Consider the following 13,106-nt stretch of genomic DNA (forward strand, 5'->3'; position numbering starts at 1 on the left):
AGCTTGGCTTGAATCTTGCGTGGTCAACACCCGTCTTAATCCACCTCTGTCTCTTCTAGGGCCTTGGTCCCATTCAGAAGCCTGTGGCGCTCAAGGGGACAACAGTGGCACCGCTCCCAAGGAGGTCCCAGAGATGGACAAGGTAAATACGGTGGCTGTTTCCCGTTGTAACTATTTCTGGAATCCTGTTCCTGTCTGGGCAGCACCGTGTGTGGCCTTATATCTGTTGGGTATATCTTGGGATCTGTGTGTGGTGCCGTTTATCTTTCAAATGCCATGTCTTTATGCCAGAGCCTACAGGCTTCTGTGTTTCCAGATCGTCACCTTAGGGATGTTTGGGTGGATCAAAGGCAGACTTGTGCTGAGGTCTTGACATTGCATGGGAAACCCGGCTGAGACACTGTAACATCCTGAAGTTCTCACGTCATACATGCTTTGTGCTTAACTATTTCCATACACTGAGCAGTGGGGCAGGTGCCATTGGTATGAAGGAAGTGTCTCTATTGCACAATGGTAGACATGTATTTCTTACTGTTGTGCATGTCCAGAGTCCACATTTGTTGTTCCTGGAGGGATGAAACACCTCTCACTTCATGTGCAGTGTGTTGAGTTTGAGCTGACATTTTATTAGTTACGTAAACCAGTGAAGCAGGGCTGTGGTCCCTTGATTCATCATTATGGTTGGGGTCTGCCCCATCCTCTGCAACCTGTGGATACTTGGGGGAAGCCCTCTTGTCGGCTCAGGGAGGTGAGAATGAGAGACAGTGGCAGATGCTGGAGGCAGGTGTGGAGGTTTTGTGGGAATGTGGCTCAGTCACTTCCTATGGGCTCGTCCTCTTTCTTTTCTGTGGCGTGGGTCAGAGATAGACGCTGGTGCGTCCCCCATGAGGAATAGCGGTCCTGCGTGCAGGCGTCTCATGTCGTGGGGGAGTGAATGTTGCTGAGGACGTGATCACTTTCTCCAAGTTGCTCAGGAGATCCATTTGATGGACTTCATCTTTCACTCCTACTCAGGTGGTTGGCAGGTCCCTTTGCGGTGAAGGAGAGCCTCTCTTCTCCGAGAGCTCGGCACAGCAGGTGTGCGCACGGATGTTGTACAGAGACCATATCCTGCGCTCTGGAAGGAATGAGGTCTATTCTTAACGTTAGGAATTTAGGGTGTCTGAGAGAAGGGAGGGACACGTTCATTAAACCACACAGACGTTGTGTTCCTTATAAGGGAAGCACCAGCGATGTATCTGAAGGACAGGAGAGGGAGCCGTGGGTCACACAGAAACAGGAGACTGTGGATGAGAAGCAGGATGGAGGTGCTCAGGGGAGTGGATGGTCTCTCTCAGGTAGAGCGGAGGCCATTCCTGGCAGGCCAGCAGCTTAAGCAGTGAGTGTGAAGGCAGAGTGAGGTCCACACCGAGTTGCTGCGTGTGTCTGTCACACAGTGTGAATAATGCAGTTATTTGGGTGAAAATGTCATTGTTGGCATAAAGCTGTTCATTCATAATCTATAAAGGTTATTGTTTCCCTAAATTTTTGAAAGTTCTGAACTGTGTGAAAGAATGCCGTGGAGATGTGGGAAATTTAACTTGGTTCTTTGGGGATTCTTGTCTGCCTCAGTTTGTGTGCCCCCGTGTGAGAAAGTGAAGACAGGACTGAGATCAGAGAGCTGCTGCCTTGGCTTCAGCCTGAGTGAGGCTCTTAGTGGGGAATTCGGGGTTGACCAGGAGCCGCCCTAGCTCGAGCCCTGTCACCACCCTCTGCATCTGAGTCCCCTCCCTGCCTGTAGCTTTGCATCTCCCAGAACTTCTGCCACAGTATCCTGCGGATTTGCCTGTGTTGCTGATGTCTCAGCCCGAATGCCAGCTCTCCGTGGGGCCTACTCAGAACCTCAGCTTTGTTTTCTTTGAAACCGGGAGCATATTGGTTTCTGAGGTCATTAGAGGCACAGGAGTTGAAGTACATAAAGAATCTGCAGGGGCCCCTGGGTGGCTCAGGCGGTTAAACATTGGACTCTTGATTTCCGCTGAGGCTGTGATCTCAAGGTTCTGAGATTGAGTCCCAGGTCGGGTTTGACGCTGAGTGTGGAGACCCTTAGGGTTTCTCTCTCTCCCTCTCCTTTTCCGCCTTCCCTGTTCGCTCACAAGTTTACCCTTTCTCTGTCTTTGTTTTTTTCTCTCTGTTTCAAAAAAAAAAAAAAAAAGAATGTGCCAAATATCTGGGATTTTGGCCACTCACCCTACTCACTGTTTAAAAAAATAGCTCCATGCAGATGATCATCAAAAGGTGTTCATTTAAGACCTTGAAATTTCACTTGGAGTAGAACATCTCAGCCCAGATAGCAGCGATCCTCATTTCAACAACAAAGAAATGACCTCCTTTTTTTCTATTAAATTTCAGGTCCTAGCCAAGAAGGAAATAAAAGATACTTTTGAGAATGGGTACATTCAGACATTGATGTCTGAGATGTGAAGACAATTATTTTCTATTACATATAGACTCACAGAGGCAGCCACACACTCAGGTGTTCATCCAAGGCCTCAGATATACTATAGGAGGCAAATTGCATATGGCAGAACATAAGATCCCATTGAAATAATCCAAAATCTGTTTGACTTACAGGACAGTCAGTTTGAAGTTTGAAGATCTCCCTGAGCGGTAACAACCAGGCTATGCAGAGTATATATGTTGTAAAGGTGTCAGATGAGCCTAATGGTCTGAATGCCTTCCCTGCCCATCCTGTCCCCTGTGCTCTGTCTCTCCTCGTATCCCCCCAATAAACCTTTCACGGTTCTGTCTGTGTGTCAGCGTCTGCCTTCACGAGGACCTACAGTCATTCCCTCCAAGAGCACAGTGTGAATCCTGTACACACAGAAACAAACTGGCAGCAGTGGTGGTGATGGAGGATAGTAGCAAGATTACCCTTTGTGGCATCTTTACTGCAAGGGGCCCAAGCAGTCCTTCTGGGCAGGTGGACACACCCTGTATTTAGATCTGTTGGTGGTTGTATTAACTCTGGTGATAGATACCCTTGAGTACATGGTGTCTGCTTGTTTTGGGGGTGTGTGGTGATCAGCAGGATAGGTGTCTGTCCCCAGGCAGTGGTCTGTTGTGATGGTGAGGAATGTATGAAGGGTCAGTAGTGGCCCCGGGAGACCGGTGAGGAGGCCCTGCATTAATCCAGGTTTTGTGCACTGGTTTCACCTCACCAGCTGCCTCGCAACAGCGGGTGGGCTCTGAGGGTCGCTGATGGTGGCAGTGTTCTTGGTAAGACCCCTGATGCCCCATAATCCTCCACAGTTTCCATGTTGAGGGATGGGCAGGGAAGAGGCCAGTGACAGGAGACCCATTCCTCTCTCACCACGCAGGAGTTGGGTGTATGTGTCTGTTGCTTCTTAGGTCCTTTACTCCAGTCCATTCTGCACCAGAGCTCCTGGATCGTGCAAAGCCCTCCTTCTCTCCAGGTTGTGGAAGCAGACATCCTCCAGCAGCCTTGGGGTCATGGCTGGGCCAAGGTGTCAAGGTCTGTCTGTCCACATTCTGCCCTGGAGAGGCGGGTAACTGCCCTGCTACAGCCAAGGTCAGCCTGAGCAGCCTTTGTAAATGGGATTGTCATGCCCTGTGCGCAGGGCCAGGGCCGAATGATGGCAGGAGAGAGGGGGAGACAGGAGAGGTGGTCCTCTGTGGTGGTCCTGGACAGGGCTGCACAGAGCAGAAGGCCTGAGGGCCTGGGGAGAGATAGAGAAAGAGACTGTCAGGGAGAGGGACACTGAGTGGGTGGTGGGGGGATTGGGCAAATCCTGGAAAGTGAGAGGAACCAAGAGAGGGAGAGGGGGTAGAGAAAAGCAGAGACAAAGAGGAGTTGGAAGGATGAAAAGCAGTTGCTGGTCTAGGTGTGTGGAGGTGGACCATGGACCAGGGGGGAGGAGGTCTAGGTAGCTACTCTGAGCGTTGGGACTGGAGAAGGCGGGAATCCAGGGCGTCAGATTTCCCTGAGCCCAAACCTCCGACCTCTCTGGGGCAGAGCTGTGCAGAGGACGTTTCCCTTGGGAAGATGGGGACCCCTCCTTTTGCATTGTGGGGCCGAACCCTAGGATCTATCATGGAGAGAGATGGCTTGGGTGGAACAGAGCACCCTCTGTCCCTCCATCTGAGGGGTCATGACTTTGAGCATTGCAGGGATTCCCAGGGAGGCCAGCAGAGGGCGCGCGCGCACCTCCAACAGGAAGGGGGCGGTTTCTCTGCGTGCGCAGCCACGGCCAGCAGAGGGCGCGCCGTTTCCTTTTCTGACCCAAGGCGCCTCAGAGCAGGAAGGGCTCTGGAAGGCCCCCAGGGATCCGGCCCCTCTCTGGCTGCAGGGAATAGAGCGCCAAAGCTGCCATTTCAGTAGGTTCGGCCCCCACCCTGGGAAGACCCTGGGGCCTTTGCAGCAACTTGTCGCCTCCCGAGGTAGAGGAAGAAGCTGCCTTGTTGGCTGAGTGCTGAGGGGGCGGCTCTGGGCGGCTTCCCAGGACATGCTGGTAAGTGAGTAGCACAGTCGCTTGCATTTTGAGGGCTGTTCCCCTGGTTCAGTCCTCATTTTCCCTGCGGGTATTTGAACAGACCTGTTTTACTCAGGGATCCGTGGCTTGAGGGGTCCTGCGACACCACATCAGAGATGCTGTGGTTGGCTTGTTACAGATGCAGGCTTGTTTCTGGGGAGAAATCCTGAGCCAAATTCAGAGGAACGGGAGCCGCTTTCAGTGGGGACTTGAATGCACTAACTGCTGACTCTCAGGACTTCCTAAAAGAATGAGCTGGGGTCCCACTTCCCTAATTCTGCTGGAACCTGAGACCCAGGTAGAAACACAAACTGCCCTCCATTTTGTAACCTTAAAGGTAGAAACTCTGAGGGATTTATCAGCCGAAGTTGGTTTTGTTTGGGAAGGAAGAAGAATAGAATGTAGGACAAAGAAGCAGTGACTAACCCTTAGGCACATTGGGGAGCATCAGAGAGGCTCACTGTTTTCAGGCGAAAAGGGGGCAGTTTAGAAGGCTGTTAGGAACCAAAAGTCCATTGGAGGCATCTGGTAGTTCAAATCATTGTGGCTTCTCATGGTTGAGTCCTGTTGGGAGGTGGGGGCTGGGGGGAGGGGATGGAGAGATGAGAATAGAGTTCCTGTAGCTGGAATAGTGGAGTATTCACGTGCGAGGTCAAGTCCATGTCTTCCTGTTGGGTCCCCAGTTTATTCAGAGTGATAGTGTGTCCGAGCTCCCCCTGCCAAAACCTCCTGACTGTTTTGTGGCATTTCCCGTTACGACTTTTCACATTTCCCCGTTCTGATCAAGATTTGCCTTGAGGAGCAAAATAAGTCCGTCAAAGACAGATACTATATGATTTTAGTCATTTGTGGAATTTATGAAATAAAACAAATGAGCAGCGAGAAGAAAAAAGAGGCAAACCAAGAAAACAGCCTTTTTACTATAGAGAACAACCTGTTGGTAATCAGAGGGGAGATGTTTGGGGGGATGGGTTCAATAGGTGATAGGGATTAAGTCATGCATTTGTGATGAGCACCAGGTGTTGCCTACAAGTGTTGAATCACTAGATTGCACACCTGAAATGAATATAACTGTGAGGTAATTGTAATTTAAAAAACTTTAAAAAAGTTTCCATGGAAGAATTTTTTTTAAAGATTTTATTTGTGCGTGTGTGTATGAGAGAGAGAGAGAGAGAGAGAATCAGGCAGAGGGAGAAAGAGGCTCCCCGCTGGGCAAGGAGCCCAGTGTGGGACTCAGTCCTAGGATACTGGGATCATGACTCACTGGATCATGAGCCAAAGGCAGATGCTTAACCGACTGAGCCACCCAGGTGTCCCTGGAAGAATTTCTGATCAGCAGTCAAGTTCTTTGTATTTAGTGGTTTTGTGTTTCAGTGCCAGCAAGGTCTTTTTCTGGTGGCGTGTCTCATGTTGGAGGAAATGTGCATCACAGTTGTAAACTACTCAAGTGACACTTGAAGAACTGGGAAGGTTAGAAGGGAGAAACTCTCATGTACTTCCTGTGTGAAGTCTGTATCTGCTCGAGATTGAGACCAGTGAGCCAGCATCACCTCACTGGGGACACTGTTTCTACAAAGGATTGACAGACAGCAAGTACAGAATCAAAAGCAAGATGACAATTCCAAACCATGTGTTGGTTCTAACCCAGGACCCTAGGTTTGAAAGGAGCCAACTGAAAATATTTATTGGCAGTTGTTTACCTGAAGGAAGACAGGTTTCTCCCTATGAAGGCAAACCCGGAGTCACGTGTGCCTCCTGGAAGTGTCTTCCTCAAGTGTCTGGGAGCAAAATAGTGAAATACTGCGAGAATGCACTAAATGAAATCACTGAGTACATCTGGGAATACAGATACACTGGGGAACATGAAGCATTAGAGAACTTGTTGCAAGAATAGGAATACTTCCGGGACATTTCAAAACAGTATTGTTATCTCAAAAGAGCTGTTTAAAACTCCATGTGTTATCAGTAATGGTCTGTTATGTTATAAATTCAGAAACCATGCATTTGGATTAGAATCCGGATGTTCAAACTATGTAATTATATAAGTATAGCACCATTTATTTATTCTGCTTTTGGTGAATAATTGTTTCCAGTTTTTTGTTATTCTGAACAATGCTGCAACGGACATTCTCACACGTTTCCTGGTGTGTAGGTTCAAGATTTTCAATAGGGCATATACATTTTCTAGTATTGGAATTTCTGGTTTGTAAGAATGAACGTGTAGAGTTTTGCAAGATAATGCAGAGTATCTTTCAAAATAGTTGTACCAATTGTTCTTGTCCCAGTACTGCATAGAATTCCTATCTTCACCAATAACTGGTCTTGCCAAGCTTAATTTTTTGGCAACCTGATGAATGTAAAAGGGTTACTCTTTGTGGCCTTAAGGTGAATTTTTATGATTATTATTGAGGTTGAACATTTTTCATGTTTTTATTCACCACTAGGATTTTTTTCTTCCATAAAATTCTAGTTTTGCCATTGGGCTATTTGCTTTTCTCTTTTTGTTATGTAGGAATTAGCTTTTCAAATATTCTGGATATTGATCTGTGGTTGGTTGTGCGTGTTATGAATAAAACATTCTTTGTTATCAGTTTTTGAATTCAGATAGCTGAGTTAAAATAATGAAGACTACCTAGATTTCAGAATCTGTTTGGTTCCTGATTTTCATATAAAAGTTAGCTGGAGTTTGAATGATAAAGTATAATTCAAAGATTTCATTCAAATATTCTTGTTTCCTGGGACGCCTGTATCTTTTTCTGGTTTCTAATTTAATTTTTCTCTAAGGTATCTTTTTGTTAGCAAAAGTTCTTTTCCTTTTTTTTTTAAGATTTTATTTATTTATTTGACAGAGAAAGAGAGAGCCCGTGAGAGAGGGAACACAAGCAGACGGAGTGGGAGAGGAAGAGGCAGGCTCCCAGCAGAGCAGGGAGCCTGATGCAGGGCTGGATGTGGGGCTGCATCCCAGGACTCTGGGATCACGCCCTGAGCTGAAGGCAGACGCTCAACGACTGAGACACCCAGGCATCCCAGCAAAAATTCTTAATTTTAACGTTGTCATGCTTACCAATTTTCTTTCTGAAGAATGTTTTTTGCCTTGGTGAAGAAGTATTTTCTTATCCTGGGATCATAAAGATATCTTTCTATATATTCTTCTGCAAGTTTAACCAGTTTTATCTTTCATTTTGAAGTCGGTAAATCCATTGGAAATTAGATTTTGTGTATGGCAGGAGATAGAGATCTACCATGTGGATGACCAGTTGTCCTGACATCATGTATTTCATACACCATTCCCCAGTGATCTGTAGTGCCCCCTGTGTCATGGATGAAGTTCTCATACATTTGTGATTCTGGTCTGGGTGCACTAGTGGTAGTCATTAGTCTCCCAGCATGAATAACACCCTATCCTAAATCTTATAGCTTCATAATAATTCTTGATATCTGGTGGGGCAGTTCTCCTTTCCTTATTCCTTTTTTTCCCCCCTAAAGATTTTATTTACTTATTTTTGTGCACATGGGAGGGGGTGCAGAGGGAGAAGCAGACTCCCGCCGAGCAGGGAACCCGATGTGGGACTGGATCCCAGGACCTGGGATCATGACCTGAGCCGAAGGCAGATGCTTAACCGAATGAGGCCACCCAGGCGCCCTCCCCTTTCCTTTTTCTTCAGAAGCATCTTGGCTGTCTATGGGTCTTTGCTCTTCCGTATCAAGTTTAGAATTAGCCTGTCATATTTCTTGCAAACTCATATTGGGATATTAATTGCTGCTGCATAAAATATACAAGGCAATTGGAAAAGTATTGACATTTTTTTATGATTTTGAATTTCTCTGTCTATAAACACGGCATGGTTTTTTTTTTTATTTGTCTTTAATGTTTTTAATAAATTAAAAATTCTGTTTCTTTAAAGAAACCAAACAAAAACAAAACAAAAACAAACAAAAGGAATCAGGGTGCAGTTAATAGTTTAGGTAAAAGAAAGACTTTTGAATTCTGAAACTTCTAAAACTCTAGAAATGCTCACAAGATAAAAATGAGGCTATTTCTGGAAAGGTCATACTCCAAAGAGGTTTCCTCCTTTTGCAAGAGACTGGGAAATGCAGAAAAAGGCATGTTCTTTGCACAAAAGAGGTAGGAGGAGCAACAGTGAGAAAAGGAATGCAGGCCTGGTCCGGACATGTGGGGGAAAGCTGTCTCCCCAGATGTTTTCTCTTTCAATTTGGGAAGTATTTATGTTCTCGTGACCAGATGGTGTCCAGGTCCAGTCAGGGTCTGGTGCCTTCTTTAAATGTGTCCCGTGGACCCAAGAGCCCATTCCCTGGGATTTGGCAGCACAAGGTTTGGTTAGCAGTATCCGATAAGGTCCTCTCAAGGGAGGTTGAAGAGAATCTCTGTGGAAGTGTCTTTCCCAAGAGAAAGAATCCCCAGCTTGCAGGGTGTGATGGTCAAGATAATTATCCCCTGGGAGTGGACACTGAAAAGATTGCTCTGCTACAACAGTGTTCATTTTGATAGAAGCAACTAGATCTTTGCATTATTGAAATATATCCCCTTTTCTCAACTCCAGGTCAAAAGGGGGCAGAGGTCAAATGCATGGATATCCAGTGACTATCTCCAAGGTTGGGAGTCAGAGCTCCAAAGGGGATGGCCTTGAGATTTAGAAGAAGTATTGGCAATGCCTTTGGCCCAGGTCATTGGAAAGTCTCTGCAGATTTTGCCAATTGGGTCCCCAGTGTTGCCATTATGGTGTTGGACCAGTTGTGAGGTTAGGGGATAGTAATGTACAATGAAAGTATTGTAAAACCGGCCAAAGATCACAAACTCAGTGAAATGCCTGCACGGTAGAATGGGTTTTCTGGTCATTGTGGTGTTCAAGAGAGCTTTTCCCGGAGAGAGAATTTTTTCTAACAGGATTTTAGCCACAGAAGAGTCATTGGCCTTTCTACAAGGGAAAGCTTTGGTCCAGTGAGATAACATAGGCACATTGACTAACACAAACTTATTTCCATGAGATGAGAAAGTTGCATGAAATCCAGTTGCCAAATCTCAAATGGTTCATTGAGCAGTCTAAAATGCCCAGGGGAGGTATGGATTTGTTTTCCAGGATCGTATTTTGGACAAGTGGGACAAGCAAGGTTGGCACTTTCTGCAGTCTTCTTAGCATTTCCCCACCAATACTGGTTCATCAACCCTATCAGTTTGTCAGTAGACCAATGGTTTAATATTTGTACAGTTGTCAGGAGTGGGAATTTTAGAATTTTGGAGATGGCCATATTGTTATTTGATCCAAACCAGAATTCTCTCTTTTTATCAACTAGTCATCAGATTCCCAACATTGTTTCTCCTTGTCTGGGCCCTGTTGTTGGCCATGTCTGCTCAATTTTTCCCAATTGTCAGTTGGTAGGACATCCCTTCAGAACATGACAGAGGTCTGGCTCTCGGTGTCCTTTTGAGCAGCTTTTTTTGGGCAGAACTATAAGCCAGGTGGTTTCCTTTGGCCTCCAGAAAGTCAAGTGCAGAATATCCCTGGGACCTTAATAATAGCTAGATCTGCAGGCAAAAGCATGGCATCTGATGAATTTTAGACCTAGCAGCCATTTTTAATCTCATCCCCATTGTAAGGAAGGAAACCTCGTTTCTTCCATAATATTCCAAAACCATGAGCTAGCTATCCAAAGCATATACCGAGTATCACCTTACATGTTTGCAGTGCTGCCCTCGGCTACAATAGAAGCTGCCTTAAGGACACAGAACTCATCCTGCTGGGCTGAAGTAGCCAGAGGGAAAGGTGCTGCCTCAGTGTCCTCAAAGGGAGTTGTGGTAGCTTAGCTGGCGAGATATTTATCATTTTCCTCCTCTAAGTAAGAACCATCAGGAAAGCATGAAAAGTGTGCTTTGGTTAGAGCAATTTGCTGAAAATTGTCACAGGGAGTCAACAGGTGACCTGTCGGTGTGAAGTGGCTGTGGGGGGGTTTCATCTGTGAAGGAGGGGAGAAGGGTGGCTGGGTTGAGGCTTTTGGAACCAGAAAGAGTTATGTGAGGAGTGGTACCAGGAGGATTTCATAGGAGGTGAGGTGACTGTCTGGAAAATGTTGAGTGTGAGGAGAGTTCAGAAGGGCTTCTACTACATGGGGTGCAGCGATGGTTAAAGGGGATGGTGTGATGAATTCTTCAGTGGCCTTATCCCAGAGGGCAGTGGCAGGAATGGCTCTGAGGCAGGCGGGTATCCCCCAGCCATAGCATCTACCTGTTGACTCTTATACCTTGTGGGATGATGGTGGTCCTTGTGTTTTGGGGTGAGCACTGCAAGGACATTCCCTTCCGTATCAGAGAGATGAAAAAGGGAAGTTGGTCATTAGGAGTTCCAAGGGCAGGGGCTAATGGTAGACTTTTGTTTAAAGTTTCAAAGCGGTGTCATCCCCCTCTTTCTGAATAATTGTGTTAGGTTTCTCATGTTTTAGTAAAATGTACAGCAGCTGAGCCTTAAAAGAGAAGTTTGGAATCCACTGTTGACAGTAGCTGGCCAGTCCAGGAAAGCCTGGTCATTGGTGCTTAGTTTTAGGTTGTGGGAAATTGAGGATGCCTTGAGTCTACCTGGATCCAGGTACTGTCCTTGTTCTGAGATCAGGTGACCTAAATACCTAAGCTGAGTTTGAGCAAACTGCAGTTTTTCTTTGGAGACTGCATGACCCTTTTAAGGCCAAAAGTTTTCCCAGGTGGATGCTGTCTTCCTGTGAAGAGGTGTGAGGAGGGGAGCAGAGATGCCAATCATCTACATATTGTAACAAAGGAGAGCCCACAGCACACTCACTATCATGTGGTGGGCAAAATGGGTGAAGGGGAGAGGGAGATATAGGCCTCCAGTAATGAAATGAGTAAGTCATGGGAATAAAAAGCAGAGCATAAGGAATACAGTCAATGATGGTTCGTAGTGATGTAATGGGATAGACGGTAGCTGTACTTGTGGTGAATATAGCCTAATGTATAAAGTTATAGAATCACTAAGTTGTACACCTGAAACTAATGTAATATTGTGTGTCAACTGTAGTCAAAAAAAAAAAAAAAAGTTGGGGGGCGCCTGGGTGGCACAGTGGTTAAGCAACTGCCTTTGGCTCAGGGCGTGATCCCGGTGTTATGGGATCGAGCCCCACATCAGGCTCCTCCGCTATGAGCCTGCTTCTTCCTCTCCCACTCCCCCTGCTTGTGTTCCCTCTCTCGCTGGCTGTCTCTATCTCTGTCAAATAAATAAATAAAACCTTTAAAAAAAAAAGTTGGAAATGTGGGATCTATTTAGATCCTCAGGAGATTTAACTTCAAAGGGGCAGGTTTCAAGAGGTTTAGGAGAGGAGGAAGCAGAGAGAGCTTCAGAGGAAAAGGAAGGTTTGGTAAAAGGAAAAGAGGGAGAGAGGCCTTAGCAAAGTATTAACATCAAGGCAGTTGAGTCCCTAGAGGAATGTCACTCTGCCTGTTTCAAGGACTTGGGCTCTAGGAAGTAAGGAAATTTAACAATTTTTCTTCTGTCTTTGTTTCCCACATCAGATAAGAGTGTGGGAGCAGAGGAGATGAGAGGGTGCAGAGATAACAGAGGGAGATGGTGCTGGAGGTGGGGCCTGAGGTGTGGCCTGAGCACAATGTGGTTGCCTCCCCTCCTTAGACAAAGAAAGTGGGGGAGGAGAAGAAGAGGACTCAGAAGCCCTGTTTTGTCTCTTTAATTGTATGCTTGCATCATTTATTTAATTTTTTAAAATTATTTATTTGACAGAGACAGAGCACAGGCAGGGAGAGTGGCAGGCAGAGGGAGAGGGAGAAGCAGGCTCCCCACTGAGCAGGGAGACTGATGGGGAACTCAGCTCAGGACCCTGGGATGAAGACCTGAGCAGAAGGCAGACTCTCACTTGACTGAGCCACCCCGTCGCCCCCTCATTTAGTTTACAAATTGTATTTGGAGAGATGCAATTTTCGATTCTTGTTAGCATTTGGCAGCTTCCAAATACCTATTGTAATCGGTATCCTGTTTTGTCAATTTTAGAACCATGGCAGTCCATTCAGGTGTGAGAAAATTAAGGTTGGGATGATCAAAAGTTCCTCATCATGGCCATTGAAGTTGTCAATTATTTCAGGTTAGGTCAGTCCATTTATTTAAAAATATGCCTCCAGAGGGACCATAATTTGTTTTTTTTTTTTCTCATATTGCCCCCTTATTTTATTTTATTTTGTTTTATTTATTTTTTATTTTTTTTAATGATTTTTTATTATATTATGTTAGTCACCATAAGTACATCCCCGGTTTCCGATGTAAAGTTCGATGATTCGTTAGTTGCTTATAACCCCCAGTGCAACATGCAATATGTGCCCTCCTTACTACCCATCACCGGTCTATCCCATTCCCCCACCACCCTCCCCTGTGAGGCCCTCAGTTTGTTTCTCATAGTCCATAGTCTCTCATGTTTCATTCCCCCTTGTGATTACCCCCCTTTCTTTATCCCTTTCTTCCCCTAGCGATCATCCTAGTTCTTATGTTCCACAGATGAGAGAAATCATATGATAATTGTCTTTCTCTGCTTGACTTATTTCACTTA

The 13,106-nt window shown here is 45.9% G+C and overlaps 1 protein-coding gene across 1 annotated transcript in view; it reads left to right on the forward strand.

Moving 5' to 3' along the window:
• Positions 1–4,504: 4,504 nt before the first annotated feature.
• Positions 4,505–13,106, forward strand: part of LOC130544270 (transport and Golgi organization protein 1 homolog) — a 45,273-nt gene continuing 36,671 nt past the window's right edge. Inside the window, exon 1 of the mRNA XM_057315285.1 lies at positions 4,505–4,830. Within this exon, the coding sequence (XP_057171268.1) occupies positions 4,783–4,830 (48 nt within the window). The 5' untranslated portion in view covers positions 4,505–4,782. The remainder of the gene's footprint in view (positions 4,831–13,106) is intronic.

The sequence above is a fragment of the Ursus arctos genome, unplaced genomic scaffold, assembly GCF_023065955.2.
Source record: "Ursus arctos isolate Adak ecotype North America unplaced genomic scaffold, UrsArc2.0 scaffold_2, whole genome shotgun sequence".
NCBI lineage: Eukaryota > Metazoa > Chordata > Mammalia > Carnivora > Ursidae > Ursus > Ursus arctos.